This window comes from Ambystoma mexicanum, chromosome 1q (genome assembly GCF_040938575.1).
Source record: "Ambystoma mexicanum isolate Mex_15411 chromosome 1q, UKY_AmexF1_1, whole genome shotgun sequence".
Taxonomy (NCBI): Eukaryota; Metazoa; Chordata; class Amphibia; order Caudata; family Ambystomatidae; genus Ambystoma; species Ambystoma mexicanum.
The window spans coordinates 1,238,757,195-1,238,775,930 of record NC_090922.1 but is presented as its reverse complement, the minus strand read 5'-3'; the positions used below and the strand labels follow the sequence as shown (position 1 = coordinate 1,238,775,930).

Below are 18,736 nucleotides of genomic sequence, written 5' to 3'. Positions count from 1 at the left end.
AGACAAGCCAGATGGGCATACCTGTTTTCGCAGTACGACTTCCAGATCACGTACATCCCTGGGTCTCTCAACCGTCTAGCTGATGCTTTGTCTCGCAAGGATTCCCACTTGGAAACGGTAGCGGTCAAGTCTGAGCCAATGTTCCACAGAAATCGGATCCTAGCCATGGTGAGTTCTTTTCTTCAGGAGGTCAAGGCAGCTGTTGCGCAAGAGGCTCCTCATATCTCTTTTTCAACTGATTCCCCTTTCCAAATCAAGGACGGTTGGGTCTTCTACAAGAAGAGGTGGTATATCCCTGAAGGGTCGTTGCGCCAGAAGATCCTTAAATGGTGTCACGACTCTCGTCTAGGCGGACACAGAAGCGGAAATGGTACGATGGAACTTATCTCGAGGTCATTCCTTTGGCCCAACATCAGGAGAGACGTGTTCAACTACGTAAAGATCTGCCCAACCTGTGCCAGAATCAAATATGCCTCGGGGAAACCCCTAGGACTTCTCACCCAAGTGGAGATACCAACTCGCCCATGGGGACTCATCTCCACGGACTTCATAGTGGAGCTTCCTGAGTCTGAGTCATGCAAATGTATCATGGTTACGGTGGACTCTCTAAGCAAGTTAGCCCATTTTTCTCCTCTTCCTGGACTTCCCTCTGCCACCAAGATGGCAGAGACGTTTGCCCGAGATATCTTCAAGCTGCATGGCCTCCCCGACAAAATAATATCCGATCGAGGAAGCCAGTACATTTCCAAATTTTGGACAGCTTTGTGTTCTCGTTTGGGAGTGGAAAGGGCCCTTTCCTCTGGGTTTCACCCACAGACGAACGGCCAAACGGAGCGACTCAACGCAACCTTAGAGCAGTACTTGAGATGCTTTATATCCCAGCGTCAAGATAATTGGGTTTCTCTACTCCCTACTGCAGAATTTGTCTACAACAACTCCAGGCACACTGCCACAGGCCTATCCCCTTTTTTTTGTACCTACGGGGTTCACCCGCGTTATCTAATGCCCGAGGTGCCCAGGTTCTCTAACTCTCCGACTGCAGAAGAGGTGCTAAGAGATGTAAAGGAGGCCAGGGACAGTGCATTGCTAAGCTTGAAGGTTTGTAGACAGCGGAATAAGACTGAAGCCGACAAACACCGCAGGGAAGCACCTTCATGGAAACCCGGGGACAAGGTGTGGTTGTCTACCAGATTCCTTCCCAGATGGACAAGACCTTCTAAACTGTCTCCGCGGTTCTTGGGACCTTTCCCCATCCTCTCCAAGGTCAATCCTGTTGCCTACCGTCTAATACTCTCTCCATCTCTCAGACGCATACACCCTGTCTTTCACACCTCTCTTCTTAAGCCCTACTACTCTGATCCACATCACCGGCCTCTCAACCGGAATCTTCCGGTCACTGCTGCCAACCAGGAAGAATACGAAGTTTCTGCCATCCGCGATTCTAGATTTCGTCGTGGCCGGTTGGAATACCTCCTGTCATGGAAGGGCTACCCGGTATCGGAGGATTCCTGGGAGCCTGCTTCTCAAGTCCATGCCCCTCAGCTGTTGGCTAGGTTCCATCGCTTGCACCCGGGTAAGCCCGGGTGGTTGCACTCTAAGGGGGGGCATACTGTCACTCGCAGTCGCGGTCATCACCACGACTGGCGATTTCTTCCGCGTTGGAGTTCGAGAGGACGTAGAGGAGGATTACTTTAGTCCTTTTTCTGTGTTTCGCTCCGCAGCTCCGAACGCGGGACGCGACGCTGCCGGGAGTATTTAAATCCCCGCCTCCCGGCAGGTCGTTGCGTTGCAACCCTCCTCTGTTGTTTACTTTTCGACTCTGGGTCCTTCGCTCTTCCTCTGCACCTCGCTTTGGAATTTTTCAGGGGATTTTCCCCTAGGATACTATACTCCGGGGTTCCGGCCTTTCAGAACACCGTACTGGTTTCCTTTTCTTCTTCGCCGCCGTCCCTGGGCGGCACTAGCTCTTCTCTGCTTTTCTCCGACGGGCTCTCGTTCTCTCTCTCTCTCTCTCTCTCTCTCTCTCTCTCTCTCTCTCTCTCTCGCTCTCTCGCTCTCTCTCGCTCTCTCTCTCTCTCTCCCACTTTTTCTCCTGTTCCCTCACCTTGTCAGCGTGAGGGTTCCTTCCGTGCTCCTCCGCAGTGCCTTTCTGAAACATTATTGACCTCCACTGCAGCCTCCTCAGCCGCTGCCTTCTCCGCCTGCGCTTCAGGCCTACAGCTATTGTTGGACTTGGACATTTGTTGCCCCCGTCAGTTGTTGGAGATCCTTCGCTACCTTCTTTTCATCTGGGAACAACTGGCCCTCACCGACAAGTCTTGGCACCTCTTATCAGGGTTTTTTCCCCTTTGCGGGTTTTTCCCTGCATTTTCTGGCTTGGTCCCGGAAAGGAGGTCACTGTGCCGCTGTTCTCACCCAGCGGTCACAGTGGCTTCTCCCCGTGACAAGCACACGCACCAGAGAAAGGAGAGAGACTACCTGGCACATCGAGGACTGCAAGGAACCATTGACTCGGAAAGCTCAGGTGAGGAGAACGTGGGTACAGGGGAAACTCAGCCAAGGGTACTTGTCAAGTCACAATGGGTTATAAATGGACATCTGGGTCAGTAAATAATTTGCTGAAAGGTGTGTGCCGAGCAACCTTGCCTGAGGCTGAGAAATTAGGTGGAGGAGTGCCAGGATCTCCCTTGGCCTCTCCTCAATTCCAAACTTCAATATTTAGAGCACCCACATTCACCAAAAATCTCAATGAAAAAAAGGAGGTCAGGTAATATAGAGGAGTGTAGCGCATGATTGTGATTCACAAGTCCTGGGCCCGGAGCCAACCATTGGAAGACAGACATGACCGAGAGGTTGAGGACCTGGTCCCAGAGCCTGGCAGGGCCAAAACCTAACAACCTAAGGGAAGCAGAGATACAGCTAAGTAAAGGGACAGACTAGGCGGCAGAATTTTCATGTGAGAAACAATAGGATATAAGACATTTCTAGGCTAGCCTGGACACATATTCCAGAATCTAGTGGGAGACACACAAAACCCACCAAGGAAAATTATAAAGATTACTTTGTTGCAAACCAAAGGGCCAAGGAGAAAGCTTGTGGTACTGAGAGACAGGAATTTTATAATAGGATTTGAAAAGAAAGAGCTTGTGGTGGGCCTATGAGACATCCAGGATGATCACAAGTGAAAACAGAACCAAGACCCTAGCAGGTGTCACCTCTAACATCCCCATTGGCTTGGGGGCTCACCGAATGACTGCAGCTTGATAATCAATCCCAGACAGACAGTGAACAAATCAACTATCATCTGGGGTTCAATTAACCACAGTCCAAGAGGGTGCCCATTTACCATTGCCAAGTGCTCAAAGCCCAGAAAAGGCCAACGTTCCCCAGTGCCAAGTGACCCCTGCCCACCAGGGACAATGCTTGCCAAGTGACAGCAATACTTGTGGACCACCAGTGACGATTACAAAGTGGTTCCGTATTGAAAGATCCCAGAGAACTGTGAGCGACTTTGTACAATCTTTGAAAACTCCCGTCCTGACTGTGAACTGTTCTAGGATAGACCACTGGGACTTAAGACCATGGCTGATATTGATATTAGTCCAAGTGACCATTCCTCACAATTTATTTTTATTTCTTAAACCTTCACATGCTTAAGGAGAAGTATCTATGTTTTGTTTCATCCTCACTAAAACCCCTGTATTTTGAACTCCATAAAACCATTTTGTTGAGACCGTATATGCCTTTTGTTTAACCTTTTGTATCATTGAGTAACTAACCAGCGGAAGAAAGGTTTGTGGTGCTTTCGAAAACATTTTGGAAAGTGTGGAGGAGTGAAGGAAGAAAAGGGTTAGGTTGAGGTTGTAGAAGGGTGCAGACCCACAGCCTTACAAGAATGATAGAATAAGTGAGAAAACAATTATAATGATAAAACGCTCAATAGAGAGAAAGGAGGGTTCACAACTCGGGAGCAGGTGGGTTTGGGAAGACCTTCCTTTCTGCAACTGAACCCTATCTCACCCTGACTACAGCTGGCACCTGGACCACTAGGGTCCCTCTTTTGCCTCTAAGGAAACTCATGCAGCAGAATAGGGAAGGACTGGATAAGAAAAGGAGTCTGCCTTGAAAAATATAAGTTTTTAAAAGTGTATTTACTTGTAAAAGAGTTAGTTGGTAACTGTAACTCTGAGGGCGAGCAGTTACAAATGTTCTTACCTTGAATGTATGTTGTGTCATTCTGAAAAGTATATGTAGGGTTATTTTACTCACCTGTGAACTGGTTGTGCCTCTTCCCAAAAGTAATGCTGTTGGCTTCACTTAACTATTTCTTGCATAATATTAGAGTGTAAGTTCACCAGCTGGGTTTTGCTTTCCCTCTCTGCTGTCTGCCTTGGGTTTTACCTACCTTGAATAACATTGAGTCATTCATAAAGTTTATCGTTGGGTTTTGCTTTCCCTGGTTTGTTTTATGCAAATGCTAAAACAGTCTTAGGTTTATGCCTACCTTTAGGTTGCCGATAGCTCCTTTAAAAAGTATATGGGTTTTACTTAGCTTGGTCTGCCTTGGGCCATCCTAAAATAAGCTAGAAAGTTATTGCTTACCTTAGTCTGTGCCCCGCTGACCTGAAAAGCAACAGTAAAAGTATATCACAACATTAGGTTTTACCTGCCTAGACTAGCTGTGTGACATTCTTAAAAATAGTTAGGTAAGTGTAGCTGACCTTGGTCTCCTTGGTTCAATCCTAAATCAGTGTTAAGAGTTATTGCTTACCTTAGTCTGTGTTCCACTGAGCTGAAAAGAAACTAATTGTATATTACACCAAATTGTCTTACTCACCTAGTATAAGTGTGTGTTATCCTGAATGTGGTTATAGGTTTCAACTGTTCCTTGAATGAGTGGTCCACTATTCAGAAAAGTATTCTTGCAGGTTGGTTTACTAAGTGATTCCTTAACTGAGTGTTACTGCACAACTGCTAGGTTCTACTACTTGTGTATTACTGAAAGAAATCATAAAGTAACTTATGGTTTTACTCCCCATGAAAAGGTTTGTCCTGTACTATATGTGCTTCATAAGGTCTGACTTGCATAGAAATACTGTTCGTTTTCTAAAAAAGGTTTTTGCTTTGGTCTATGTACCTTCAAGCATTTTGTTGTTTTTATATTGTGTTTGTGACTCTATGACCAAGTATTTACCCCAAAATGTATCTTTGCCTAACTTGCATTTATAATAAACTTTTATGTGTTTATAACAGAAGTGTTGTCAGTGTTTCTCTTGAACCCTTGGTATATCATACGTTCTTTATACCTGCCTACAGCCCTCTCTCCTTCCTAAAATAGGCCTTTTACTAAGCCCTGTGTGACAGGCATGGTATCAAGAGAGAGAGACAGACTCAAAAAAGGTTCATTTTAAAACTTTTATTTACTAAAGTTCCTGGGTTGGTGTAATACCTGACTGGTCCTAACTCTAAAGGGATAGTTGTTGAATAGTCCAAAATAAAAGTCTGTGTCTAAACGGTATCCAATGATTCCCTCGAATATAAAGCATCGAATGGAAAAGCCTCGAAAAAAATGCATCGAAAAAATGCATTTTTTTGTAGGTAAAGGTTTTTTTTTTCATTAAAATGGGTTTCAAGGGGTAGAAAACAGGGGCTTGGGAGGCCCCCCATTACAAAAAATGAAGAAATAAAATGCATGTTTTCGATGTATTTTATTTCGAGGCTTTTGCATTCCATGCTTTGGATGTCAAGGCTATCACTAGGAACCGACTAAACCTATGCTTTCCCTTACTCTTTACAAATAAATGTGATAGGAAGTATTTTGAAATGGAAAATAGTGGTTCAACAAAAAGCGAGAAACCAAAGTTGGTTTCAGGTGGTCTCCTCACAAGGTGCAGCTTGGTCAGTGTCACAAAAAAATGAGTTCAACCAACAGGGCTGTTCGTAAGACCTTCTTCACAGGGCCCTTGCAGTGATTTCAAATACCTTCATACTCCTTGGAGTTCCCTCCCCCAAGCTTCAACTTATTCAAGTTTCAAACACCACAAAAGAAATGTAACAGTTCCTTTTTAAGCTTTCTGCGGTTCCCTTCCCTGCGCTTTAATCTTTTAAAAGACTATAAAGGAATCCAATAAGTCTCCAACTTGGTTGGGCTTCTTAGGGTTCCCCTCCCCAAGCTCAGGCCCTGTCCAGCTTTCAAACACATAGTTAAGTTTTATGAGGATCCACTTTGCTTTCTTCAATAGGCCTCGCTTGGTTCCCTTCCCCAAGCTCAGGCCCCTTCTAGCTTTCAATACAAGGTCAGTTTTATCAGAATGCACTTGGCTTTCTTCAATAGGCCGTTCCTGGTTCCCTTCCCCAAGCTTAGGCCCCTTTCATTTTCAAACCAAACAAAATATATCACAATTCCTTTTAGGCTTCTCAGGGTGCCCTTCCCCAGGTTTAGGGCCCTCTAGTTCCAGACACAAGTTCAGCTGGTAGGATTGACCTTTTCCTTATATACTGTTTCTCTTACATACAATCCTCTCATGGGGTACAAACAGAGGCTTTCGAAAACAACAGGCTCTTTTGCTTTTCCTAAGCGCGACCACTCTGATCCTTTGCCCCTCTCTTTAATTCGTTCTTTCCATTATACCTTTCATCTTCAGGGGCTTCCTGCACCCCTTTTCATGTATTCCTTTCTCTTGATCGTGCACACTTGCACTGTCTTCCTTCTTTCCGGGTCACTTGCACCCTTTCCTTATGCTCTGAATTTTTACTTTTACTTCTGTGCCACTAATGTACCTTTTCTATCCTTCCTTCTGTGCCACTAGTGAGCTTTCTCCTTCTTTCTTACTTTGTTTCTTAAAAAGTGTCTGGTCTTGTTTTCCGCTCTGTGCCGCTTTATAAATCTTGCCTTTTCTCTCTTTGCAGCAACCCCCACCCTCCCGAGTTTCTCTCTCTCTCATGCGAAACTCATCGGGTAGCGTAGGACTGCCAAGCGGTTGCTCCGAGATGCTCTGGGTCGAGGTCAGGTTCCCACCACCTGCCCCTCAAGCACACGGCCCAAGGGAGCGAGCAATTGCACAGACACAGTCAGCAGGGTCCCAGCTGCCTTGCTCCGGCTCTCAGGAGACACGGCTCCCCAGCCACGCTCGAGCCCCGGTCCAACACAGAGCCAATATTTCAGCATGTTGCTCTCCTCCGGATCCTTCTTTCTGCAGCTCCCACCTTTGCGGCTTCTCTGGTCCAGTATGCTTCCCCAGCTCGCTCCTCCATCTGTGCAAGCCCACACCTTTTATAGTGAACAAACCAGTCAAGTGGAGTCACGTGTGAGTGGTCACTATTAAAACCCTGACCCTATTAGTGGGACAACCGCAGTTCTTTCTAGGGTAGGTTGCCCTTATTTTCCCCATGTTATTCTTATGGGTAATCTTTACTGATCTTAGTTGCCTTCTCCTTGTCTCAGTATTTGTTGGAAATGGGGAGGGGTAAATGGAGTGAGATGGGAATTGAAATGTACAGGCTATAATATTACAGGGTGATTGGTAATGGATAGGGGGGACCCACTGGCCCTAGTTTGGTACACAAAGGGTGGTTCTCTTTGTATTAAATTACGCCCTATGTTACACACCCAGACATGCAAGCATGGGCCTGTATAACACTTCCCATGATCTGAACTGGGGAAAGACAAAGAAATGAAGTGTTGGGATTAAGATTATGTCTTTGTCTAACCTTGCTTTTCCCTTTCCCAGGGTTGCTCTGGGATAATCAGTTTGTCTCTCTCTTGGGTAAGGGGTAATGGGACCTGCATAACACGTAAAGGATTCTGGGTTCTCTTCACCTCCGGTCCCGTTAGAATACTGCGTCTCTCCTAGGGTATTCTACTGAGGGCAACCCTGGTCTCTCCAACCCAGGTGATCCTCCCTCATTTGTCCATCCCCAGGGTTGGGATCCAAAAGCAATGGCCCTCCCCTGGCCACCTGAATAGAGGATTCTCGGGGTCTAAATGGGAGAATACTCCGTTTCTTATAGCCTTTAGTTGGACTTCAGAAAAACTGTCCTAACATGTACAATATTTGATTACAGCGGTTGACGTGCACTGTGTTGTGGAACTGGAAGAAAAGTCACATGCAATGCTGATACACTCTGCATTATGTTTTGTTGGGTTTTGGTGGGGGATGGGGTTGTATGTTTATGTTGTTGATTCAAAATTAAAAACAAAGTATAAAAACATAAATTCTTTACTCCCAAGACTACCATATTGCTGCAAACCTTTAGGAGGTGCAGAATAGACTATCGGCCTGGTCACATACAACAAGGAATCGTCCGCAAACAAGGCCAATGTGTAAGTCTGTCCCTGGATCGTAATACCCTGAATATTCCAGTAATCCCATACACTGGAGGTCCATGGTTCCATCACTAATTCCTAGAGCAAGGGAGAAAATGGGCAAACCTGTCTAGTACATCTATACAGGGCAAAATATGGCAACTCCATTCAATTAGCAAGCACACTGGCATAGGGTACCTAATATAGTGCTCAGAGACAACCCAACCACACCCCTCCCATGCCACCTTCCTCAATACCACTCTCATAAAAGACCAGCTAACTTGGTCAAATGCATTTTTGGAGTCTAGGGAGAGTATCCGGGCCCCCCCACTCTTAGACCTGGGGAGGCAAGGAGATCCAGCATCGCTGTGAGATTATCCACCCCTTGCCTATTCCATACAAAGCCAGCCTGGTCCGTGTGGACCACTTTCGGAAGAACCAACTCCAGCCTTGATGCCAGGACCTGTGTGAAAATCTTTGCATCTATGCTCAAGAGGGATATCGGTCTGTAAGCCGAGCATTGGGCCAAATCCTTTGCCTCTTTCGGGATCCCTGTTATCAAGGCTGCAAGGAAGGTTGGGGGTTTGTCACCACAAGTTTTAATACTATTGGATACATTGACCAAGGGTGGGGTCAGACGGTCCATGAACAATTTATAAAAAGCAGATTTGAAGCCATCCTCCCCCGCGGCCCTCCCTGTCTTCATATGAAGAATGGCTCTTTTCACCTCTCCCAAGGTGATCTCAGCCTTCAGAGCCTCCCTATCTTCAGATGACATAGAAGAAAGGCCTTTCAACAATAAAGAGACCTGTAAAAGTAGCCTTCATTGACTCCCCAATATGTTGCTGAAAGCTCTCTCCCATGTCATTTGTCTAAATTGCCCCTCTCAATGAACTCCCAAAACAATGCGTCTGCGAGAAGTGAGTCACTGCAACACCACCTGAGGCCCCCACGCTTAAAGTTCCCCACGTTTACTGTAATCACTCCAATATAATGGTGAGACCGGGCTAAAGTGTCAACTGCAACTGTCCTAACGGATGCCCCATGTTCCCTTGTTGGGAGGAGATCTATTCTCATGAGTGTGTTATGTACCAGGGGAAAAGGAGGTCTACCCCCAGCAGGCCATTCCGAGATCCCCAAACATCCAGCCTAAAGTGATCCACAATAAGGCTTGTGAACTCCCCATTCGCCCTGCTAAACTCCCTTTGAGCACTAACCCTCACTGATTTCCAATCCAACCTAGGGTCCTGGGTCATGTTGAAATCCGCTCCCACTATCGACAGTCCCTATGTCTGTTGTTCCATGGCAGCAAAGACCAACCTAATAAAAAGTAACTGGCTGACCTAAATTGGGTGCGTTAAGAGTGACCAACAAAATACTCCTCTCCCCCAGGAAGCCCTTAACCATGTGTAACCTCCCCTCAAATGCCCACTTCACTTGGTAAGTCTTTCAGTATTGGAGATTTCGCCAGGATAATGCTCACTCCGCCCTTTTTCCTTTCCTCTTCCGACACCCAAAAGGACTGTCCTACCGTTTTACCAGCCAGGCGGTACTTGTCCCTACTCCTAAAGTGTGTCTCCTGAAAAAACAAAACCCCCAAATTGAGCTGCCTAAAATACCCAAGCAGTAAGGAGCGCCTATGGGATGAGTTGAGCCGCTTACCATTTAGCGTTTCAATCTTGATGTCACCCATAGCACTTGTTCAATTTGTCTAGTTGTACCAAACCTGCAGCTACACAACCTCCCCATGTGCTTGTTTCCATCATTTGTCCTAGAAAGAAAAATCCCATCCCCATATTCGTCCCCCAACCCACCCCTCTATACCCCAAATGAGAGAACCAAAACAAACATACAAAAGAAATGATAAAATCAAACAGGAATTTGACCCACGAGATACCCAGATAGCCCTGAGCAGCTAGGAATGCATATGACCACCCACATCAAGCTGCCATCCATGTCCCTGTCACTCTGCTGCATCCCTACTCAACAGCAGTCGCTCCTCTGCGATGACCAGATGACAACAACCATAAACAGTACGCCTAGTGCCACCAACATACCCCATTGTAAGAGAAAAAGCTATGATGTAGTCTTTAAGGGAGAGAAATGCAACTTTCTGAACTTCCTCCCACCAGTCACTTTTTTGCTCGCATCAGGCTGTGCAAAGTTATCCGGCAATACTCCCTTCATTCATGTCGTAACCCTCTCCCCTGATTCCAAAGGACAGCACAAAGGGGTACCTCCATCTGTACCTATTCTCCTCTGTTTGTAGCTATGTCCTCAATGGCCTATACTGTTGCCTCTGATCCAGGGTATACACCAATAGGTCCTGAAACAACTTGATCAACGCACTTTGCCATTCAAACAAGCCCAAGTTCCGTGCCTTCCTGAGAACACCCTCTTTAGCCTGGAAGTAGTTTCATTTGGCGATGACCGATCTGGGTCCTGACCCAGAACCGCACCTCAGTGGATCCTGCCAAACACAGTCCTGGAATCTTCCGTCCCTAACAAGCCCCTGACCAAATCCTTTACCAGTCTCTCGAGATCGGAAGGTGTTGCCTCTTCTTTCTGAGGGAGGCCCCACAAGCATATGGTATTCCTTTGTTCTCTATTCTCCACATCGTCCAACATGCTTTGCATCTCCCTTTCCCTGCTGTGAGAAACCAGAAGGTGTCTCATCAGCTTGTCCCCGCGGATCTCTCTCTCAGGTGGCCAGGGCACGGCCATCGCCTTTGGATCCAGAGCCTGGGCGTGGACCAGTGCGGAAAGGTCACCTGGGTGAGTGGTCTTTGGGGAGTGCGAGTGGGACACCGGCTGGCGAGAGGCGGTATACCCTCCCCTTTAACACCTTTACTCCATCCTCCCAGGTAGGATACATGGGAACTTTAACCCCCCGCCCTTTCCCTTCATGAACACTTTCACACGGACAACCCGCTCTGGGAGAAAACAGACTCACACCCAAGCAGTGTACCCGACATGTCCCAATACTTTGGTAAGGCGAGGTCAGGCATTAAATGCATTAAATCAATCACACCTGACTTCCATTAGGCTTCCCCACAGGGATAAAAGGCGGAGCACGAGAGCACACTCTGAGCGAGGCAAAGCACACAAAGGAACCGCAGTTTCGAGTTGGCAGCTGAATGAAGGGAGAAAGGCAGCAACCCAAGAAGGGTTTGCAAGGAGGGAAATACCCTTGATCTTTTCGGCAAGAAACCGTAACTTTCAAGAACCCTTCTTCTTAGAAAGCTTAAGATCAAGAAACCAAATGGAAGAATCCTGCATTATGTGCCGGAGAAACCAGAGGCCCTCCCGCGTAACTGGCCAAGTCAGGGAGGAGCAGTAGATGCTGCAGTACAGTCCTTGGCTTCAAGAACAAAGTAGCGCCAGAGAGATCAACACAGCCGGTGAGTAGGGGAGATTGATGCAAGATCGGTCTGTGTTTAAGTCAAGATTGCAAGCAGCTATATTGTGTATCGAGTGCTGGAGCAAACATTGTTAAACGGGTGTGATGAAAGACGCAAGTAAAGCTAAATTGCTGATGAATGTTGAAAAAAGAAAGACAATACCAATGACAGAGTGAGTGGTCCGGCACCGCAAGTGTGCTCAATCGAAGGTCTCTGTGAGGTATCCAGCCAAGAAGCGGCAGAAGTGAAAGTTAAAGAAGAGAATGAGACAGGAACTGTGAATTTAAGTGATCTTGTGACGGTTTAAGCAAATCCCAATGCACAATCGAAAGTCTTTGATTTTTGATAAAAAGAGGAAAAGCTGTGTGTAATTGTGAACATTCCAATTAAAGGGGTCTGAGCCCAAATGAGGGAGATCCCTGGTCTGAGCCCAAACGAGGGAGACCAGTTGTGAACGGTCTGTTAAAGAGGGTCTGAGCCCGACGAATGGGGGCCCGTGACGAATAGTGAATTGGCAAAGTCAGTGAACAGTGAATCACCTGAGAACTTGTGAATGTGAAAATCCTAAGAAGAAAGGAATTTTGATGTGTGTTTGTTGCATCAGACGCTCTCTAATAAGAGACTTTGAATGGTAAAGAGACATTGGCGCAGAAGGCCCTGATACTTCTGTTTTGAACTGCATTCTCGTGGCCGAGAAGCCAGAGGGTGTACAAAGCTCGAGCATTGTGCCTTGTCCTGTTCTGAAAACGTGGGGAAGGGAAGCCAACTGCTCAACTATCCTGACATATCATTTCTTGAACACTTTTCTTTTTGCATAACATCGTCTCCCACATCATTTGTATTCAGAATTAAGGATTGGCAATAGGTTTATTAGTATAGGCCCTTTTATTTTGACAAAGACTCCACTAGGACTGCGTCATTATTTTTTGAAGGTTGTAGCTTGCTCCCATATTTAGCTTTAGGTTTAGATAGGTGTTCAACCGGCCCGTTTAAAGTTCAATAAACACCCTTGAACTGTGATCACTTGTGTCTGTCTTAACTGTTTGATACCAAGCCTTCCTTACACTGCATTCAAGTTCTTTCAATCATGTCTTCATCTTTACTTTCAGGACCTCTGTCGAGAGATGGGTATGTTCCAGGGCTTCTACCCTATCCTCCACCTTTTCCACTCTCTCCTTAATCACAGACATGGTGTTGTGCACCTTTTCTCTAAAACCCTTTATTTCTAATAAAACACTATGAATGTCCATCTGGAGAGCTCCAAACTCTCCCCCCATTTGCTGGGCTGGCACCTGTGTCATGTCGTCGATTTTGGGCCTCCACCCATGAACCTCAGAAGACAGGCAAGCGTCTTCCCCTTAGCTGAACCTTTCATGGCAAGCTGTCCACTCCACCAAACTGAATGAGGGACTATCAGGGCCTCAGTACATCTGCAACTACCAGGGTTAACCATCCAGCCCATCGCTGGCTTTCTTCCAGACCTCCTACACCACTGTATCAACTAGCCCCCACCACACCACAGCACTTCTGCCCCTCCAACAGTCACATCATGCCTCACCATGCTATAATCAAGGCTGTGTGAACATTGAGAATACATCTGTAATTGCGAGGGTCCGGACCAGGCGACCTGCATCATCACAGGCACTGAGCATGTCGTGTTTCGGGCTCTATCGCCAGGGGCACATTACAGTCTTTAAGGCTGGTAGCCACACCACTCCCAACCTCTCTCAAACATTGCACATTCAGGCTGCAGAGAACGTGCAAAATTCACTGGAATCCCAGATCTTTCAAGGGCTCACCTTCATACACGATGTGTGGTCGACTGGTAGGGGGCCCTTGTACGGGATATACACGTTATGTACGAACGATAAGCCTCAGTAACCAGTTTGTCGAACACCCACCACCCCACCCCGCCGCCCCCGGGAGCGCGGCACAACCTTACACCAACTTTGTGACATCTCAATCAGCAGTACCTGGACCATCTGAGTGCGGAAGGTGCTGGGCTCACAGCACAATCACCTGCTCCAGATGTCACACCACAGCCGACACCTTGGAGCAACCCAACCCCTCTACGTCTGGCCTCGTCTTTACAGAGAAACAGTGTGTCTCTGGAAAGGGGTTCAAACGACTGTGCCTGCATTCCTTAGAACAATCATCCGACCAAAACGGCTCATTCGTCCTCACTATGAGCATGGAGGAGCTCCAAATAACAACTGAGAGTTACATATTTAGGCAGCCATCTTTACCTGCACCCCCTAGTGGTCTCCCCATCTCATATTTCTGATTCAACTCATTACTGTTATTCTGTTTTGCACACTAGATTGGGAAGAAAGGAAGTCCTGAAGATCATATACTGGTATCGGTACCAGACATATATGAGGGAGGTGGTGAAAGACCATGCTCAGATTGGTAATTAAAGCAAATCCACTGATGTAGTGCCTCTGCCATACAGTTTACATAGAGTGGCAGTACCAGGAGAATATAGCAGAGATGACCACAGTGTAGTATTTGGAAAACTTTACAATAACTCTATGTGATCAGAGTATGTTTCACTACCACCCATGTTGTATGCCAGTATAATTTAAATCTCCTATGCAATTGCTGAGCTGTGGTGTCCCGTAGGAAGCATGCCTTTCTCCTACTCTTTTTAATTGCTATATCCATCCTCTCTTCGACTTCTTGACAGCATCGACTTAAGTTATACCAATTACGCTGATGATACTCAGGTGGTGATCAAACTGACTGGCAATTATAAATTGGACCTTAAAAAAATGACTTTTATCTATGCTGCCATTGAGGATTGTATGATTAGGAACTCCTTTGCCCTCAATGGCAATAACACAGAGATTCCGCTTGTTGGTACTCCCCAACATCTTGCTAAATTGGACCGTAGATACTCTGCTTCAACATCTCAGGAGTCACAATTCAAACCAGCCCCTTGGTTGAGACCCTTGGCGTATATCTAGATGCCAAACTAAATATGAACAAACATGCCAGCCAGCTGAAGGCTTCCTGTTCCTATACCACACGACTCATTAGGCAAATCAAACCTTTTTTATCTACCTCTAACACTGCAGTCCTCGCTGTTGCTTTGGTCAACTCCAAACTTGACTCTAGGAATTGCCTTCTGGCTGGTACTTGTCGGTCTAACCTGGCCTCTTTACAGGTTGTGCAGTGCCGTTCGAGCCGTATGTGGTATCTCAAGAAGGAACCACGTCACTGAAGCTTGAAATTCATTACATTGGCTTCCCATTAAGCACCGCATTACAGGCAAGCTACTATCCCTCACATATAAGTGCCTTACTGACAATACACCATCCTATTTGAAAAAAAGATTTTGTTTTCTCGGTCATCCCGCTCTCTACGATGCATTAACTCCAATAACCTTGAGCAGACACGACACAAGCTTACTCGCTTCGGTGGCACAAGCTTTGATTCATTTGCTCCTCGCCTTTGGAACTCCCTTCCTGTTTCTCTGCGTACTTGTTCAGAGTTGTTCTCTTTAACTAAATATCTCAAAACATTTATTTTTAATTCCAATGACTAGAGCTCACTAGCTCCTGGCATCCCCTGGTACTTCACCTGTCCTCCGCCTGGTACTTCTCAATGGCTCCTTTCGTCTGAGCTCCCTTACTTGCTGCGCACTGAGGCCTATGGGAGAGTTGCGCCTTATAAGAAATAATTATCATTAAGATAATAAAGATTTGGCTAACAGGAACTGTACGTACTTTGTATCCCTGATGTTTGTAGTTGATAAGCTTTCAAATAGCATACAAATGTATAGTCAGTTTCTCTGGTACGACACGGTAAGCAAGATAGATAGACCTGGATTTCAAAACGTTGTTTTGAATGCCATTTTGCCAAGTTAATATTCACTGTTCCTTTGCATGCATTTCAGGTTACTACTCAGTTCCCCAACTGTAGTGAGAGAACTGCCATCCACTTTCAGCAACAGAGAGAGGTGTTACACAGAGGATGAGAGTAAAGGGAAATAACTGATCAAATGTGGGAATACAACCCTTGCAGCGGAGGGTGTTTATAGGGGGCAACATTTAGAAGGTCAACGAGAATCAGGACTTTTTATCCAGGCGACAGCTCTCCAAAATGAAACCTTGGAGATCTTGATGTGATTGAAGCACTCTGCAAGCTTTTATGAGATGCCCTAATCCAGTTGATCCAGGGAATGATGACAGGAAGGCGAAAGTTGCAGTCGGACCTTGCCTTGAAGAAGTACAAGACTAAATATGAATCCTGAATCCTGAGCTCATCAGTACCTGTGTAGATGTGCAGCAAAACAGCTGGCCAAGAATAGCGGTAAACAATTCAAGTGTACCCGAAGAGCTGTGGCCCTGGAGAGACATTTGGCAGTACAGCATCTGGACCTGTGGTTGACAAGAAGGCACCTACACTCCCAATGGGATGCATCTGAGACTGGGTAACACACAGAGAAGAATGGGAAGTGTGACTGCCCAGAAGTCCAGCTCAATACCTCACATCTGCCTCAGGGATAACCCCCGACTCATTTCTAGAGATTGGCTCAACTTGGAAGTTGTGGACCTTATAGTTGCAATGGGTCAAGTACTGTTAGTAGGCAATAGGATTAGTTAGGATGGTTGGGCAACTGGGATATCACTAACAGGTAGATAACTGTTCTGTGGTGTGGATAGGTGTGTAGAACTTGTTTCAATGCCTAGCATTTTGTAATACAGACAGGAGCTAGTCAGTTTAATGCTTATTGGCCTGCAGTAGAGAGTAGATCTGTGTATGTATAGATAGATTCCTTGAATGATTGGTCCATGATAGTGCAGAGAAGGTTTGAGAAGCTAGATACAAATGGTAAATAAGATGACTGATATCCAGAAGATATCCAGAAGAGTCTACAGCTCAATAGAAATAGTGTTCAATTAACAGAAAAAGGTGTTTGAGGTAGCTCATTATACAGCCACTCTGTGTACTCCTAGTGACATAATGTGTGTAATTAGTAACAAACTTTCTGAAAAACCTTATATCACCTCCACGTGTGTGTATAACCCTATTCCTCTTCTTATTGGCAGCTCATGTCTCATGCTGTTTATGGTGTTGCAATAAGAGGAAAATTATCATTAACTAAACAGTGCCCTTCAAATCCGTTCCATCACTCCAAACTTGTATCCCTAGTTCATGCAGTATGAACTAAAGAAAGAGAAAGAATCCCAACAAGAATTGGGTTAGTGGTTTAAGAAAAGCATGCAATAATAACAAAGTGTTGCTAATGCTTAGTATGTAGATTTAGAGGAAAGCTGAACGTTTATGGCTCTGCTTCTTCAAAACATTCTACACCTGTAAAAATAAAAGTGAAGACATGCTATTGAACAATGGTTGTTCTAATAGTTGCACAGGAAGCACAAAAGGGCTCTGTGGAAGGGTGCAGACCCACAGCCAAACAAACATTTTAGGATAAGAAAAATAATAATGATAAAACGCTGAATATGGGGATAGAGGGATCACGACTCATTGACAAAAGAAAACAAGGAAGTGGAAACACATTTTTGTTTCACTCTTTGCCTTGAAGTCACCTTTGTGTCCTTAATTTTTATTGTTTTACTTTAAACCCGAGTGGACGTTGGTTAGGGTATCCCGTTTTTATTGGCACCAGGTAATATTGATTGCCGCCGTACTGGATAGTGCTGACTTTGGACAATCGTCAACCCTAGGTTACTGGGGCAAGGCCGTCAGCTCGATGCCAATGGATCTTGCTGATCCAAACTGGTTCACACAAATGGATCGTTCATAAACAGGGGGCGGAAGTCTACATCCCTCGTCTGGCGGGGATGCCACCGAAACAACATCCTTGCCGCCATATTTTACCCGGTAACTGTTTAGTTCTGTTACACCCCATGGACGTGGGCATAAATAAGGGACCAATCCCTAGAGACAAGCCAACTAAATGTTTTATGTAAGGGGCAGATTAATAGACTGGAAGGCCCGGTAAGTGCCTTTCAAGTTGTGGGGTCATTTGTCTGCAGCCGGGGGTTAAAGGGTCAGGAAAGAAATAGCTAGAATGCTCTCTGTTTGTCTTATAAATCCTAACTGTAATACACCTGTCTATTAATTCCATAAAGAGGAATTGATATGATTAATTGTTCTATTATTTGTCAGTTAAAAGGTGACTGAAAGGAAGGGTGGTATGAAAAGAACACTCCTAATTAAGGAAAATCAAGATGGTGTTGAGTGAAATTGAAGAGAAGAAAAGAGACCAACAACTGCAACAAACACACATTGGTGTACACACACACACAAACACCCCCCCGCCCCCGGTCCCCTGGTTTTCAAGTTCTTGTGCATCCAGAATACTTCACATATCCAGAATCTGCCATACCTTGCATCCAGACAATGCAGAAAGGGAAATTACCAAATCAGAAGAACAAAAGAACACTCACCTTAGAAACAAGGGCCCGTTGTGTAGCAAAACAATGTTGCAAATACAATGCACTCTGATTGCAAGCCATGCTGTGCAAGAGAGACTTCAGCACCCCTCCGAGAATACTCTCTTTGGATTCAGTGACGGCAACAGTCTGTGAAAAAATAAAGACATACAAATAACATATCAGTAAGGTTTCCTGTGGTTCCTATCTTGCTTTTGAAGAAAAACAATGTCACTTTCAATATGCCCTTACAGAAATATTCCACACATCAGGCAAGGCAGATGTACAACTCAATGTTTAAGCCACACACCTTTAAAATGTTTATATAACCACACATTATATATTTGTAATGATACATATTACAAAAGAATTCAATTGTGGGTTGTTTTGGCTAACATTTGCTGGGTTCCTTGGTTTTTAGACTTATTATTTCTGTCTGCTGGGGGGAATTCGAAGTAGGCTGGTGGCAGCAATATGTTTGCTTTTGGCTGCACTATGCTGTAGTCTTTTTCTGCATTAGTAGACAAATGCCCTTATATGGTGGCTATTTTCCTAAGGCTAGTGCATTTTTTTTAAAGTCATGCACCTCATCCATTTCATTTTGTGGCCTTCCTTTGTTTGAATGG

At 45.5% G+C, this 18,736-nt stretch overlaps 1 protein-coding gene across 14 annotated transcripts in view; it reads right to left on the bottom strand.

Annotated features, from left to right (window-relative positions):
- Positions 1 to 18,736, bottom strand: part of DOCK7 (dedicator of cytokinesis 7) — a 1,498,361-nt gene that overhangs the window by 397,338 nt on the left and 1,082,287 nt on the right. For all 14 annotated transcript variants that reach the window (XM_069642017.1, XM_069642019.1, XM_069642018.1 and 11 more), the window contains one exon: positions 18,126 to 18,260. In XM_069642017.1, the coding sequence (XP_069498118.1) occupies positions 18,126 to 18,260 (135 nt within the window). The remainder of the gene's footprint in view (positions 1 to 18,125; positions 18,261 to 18,736) is intronic.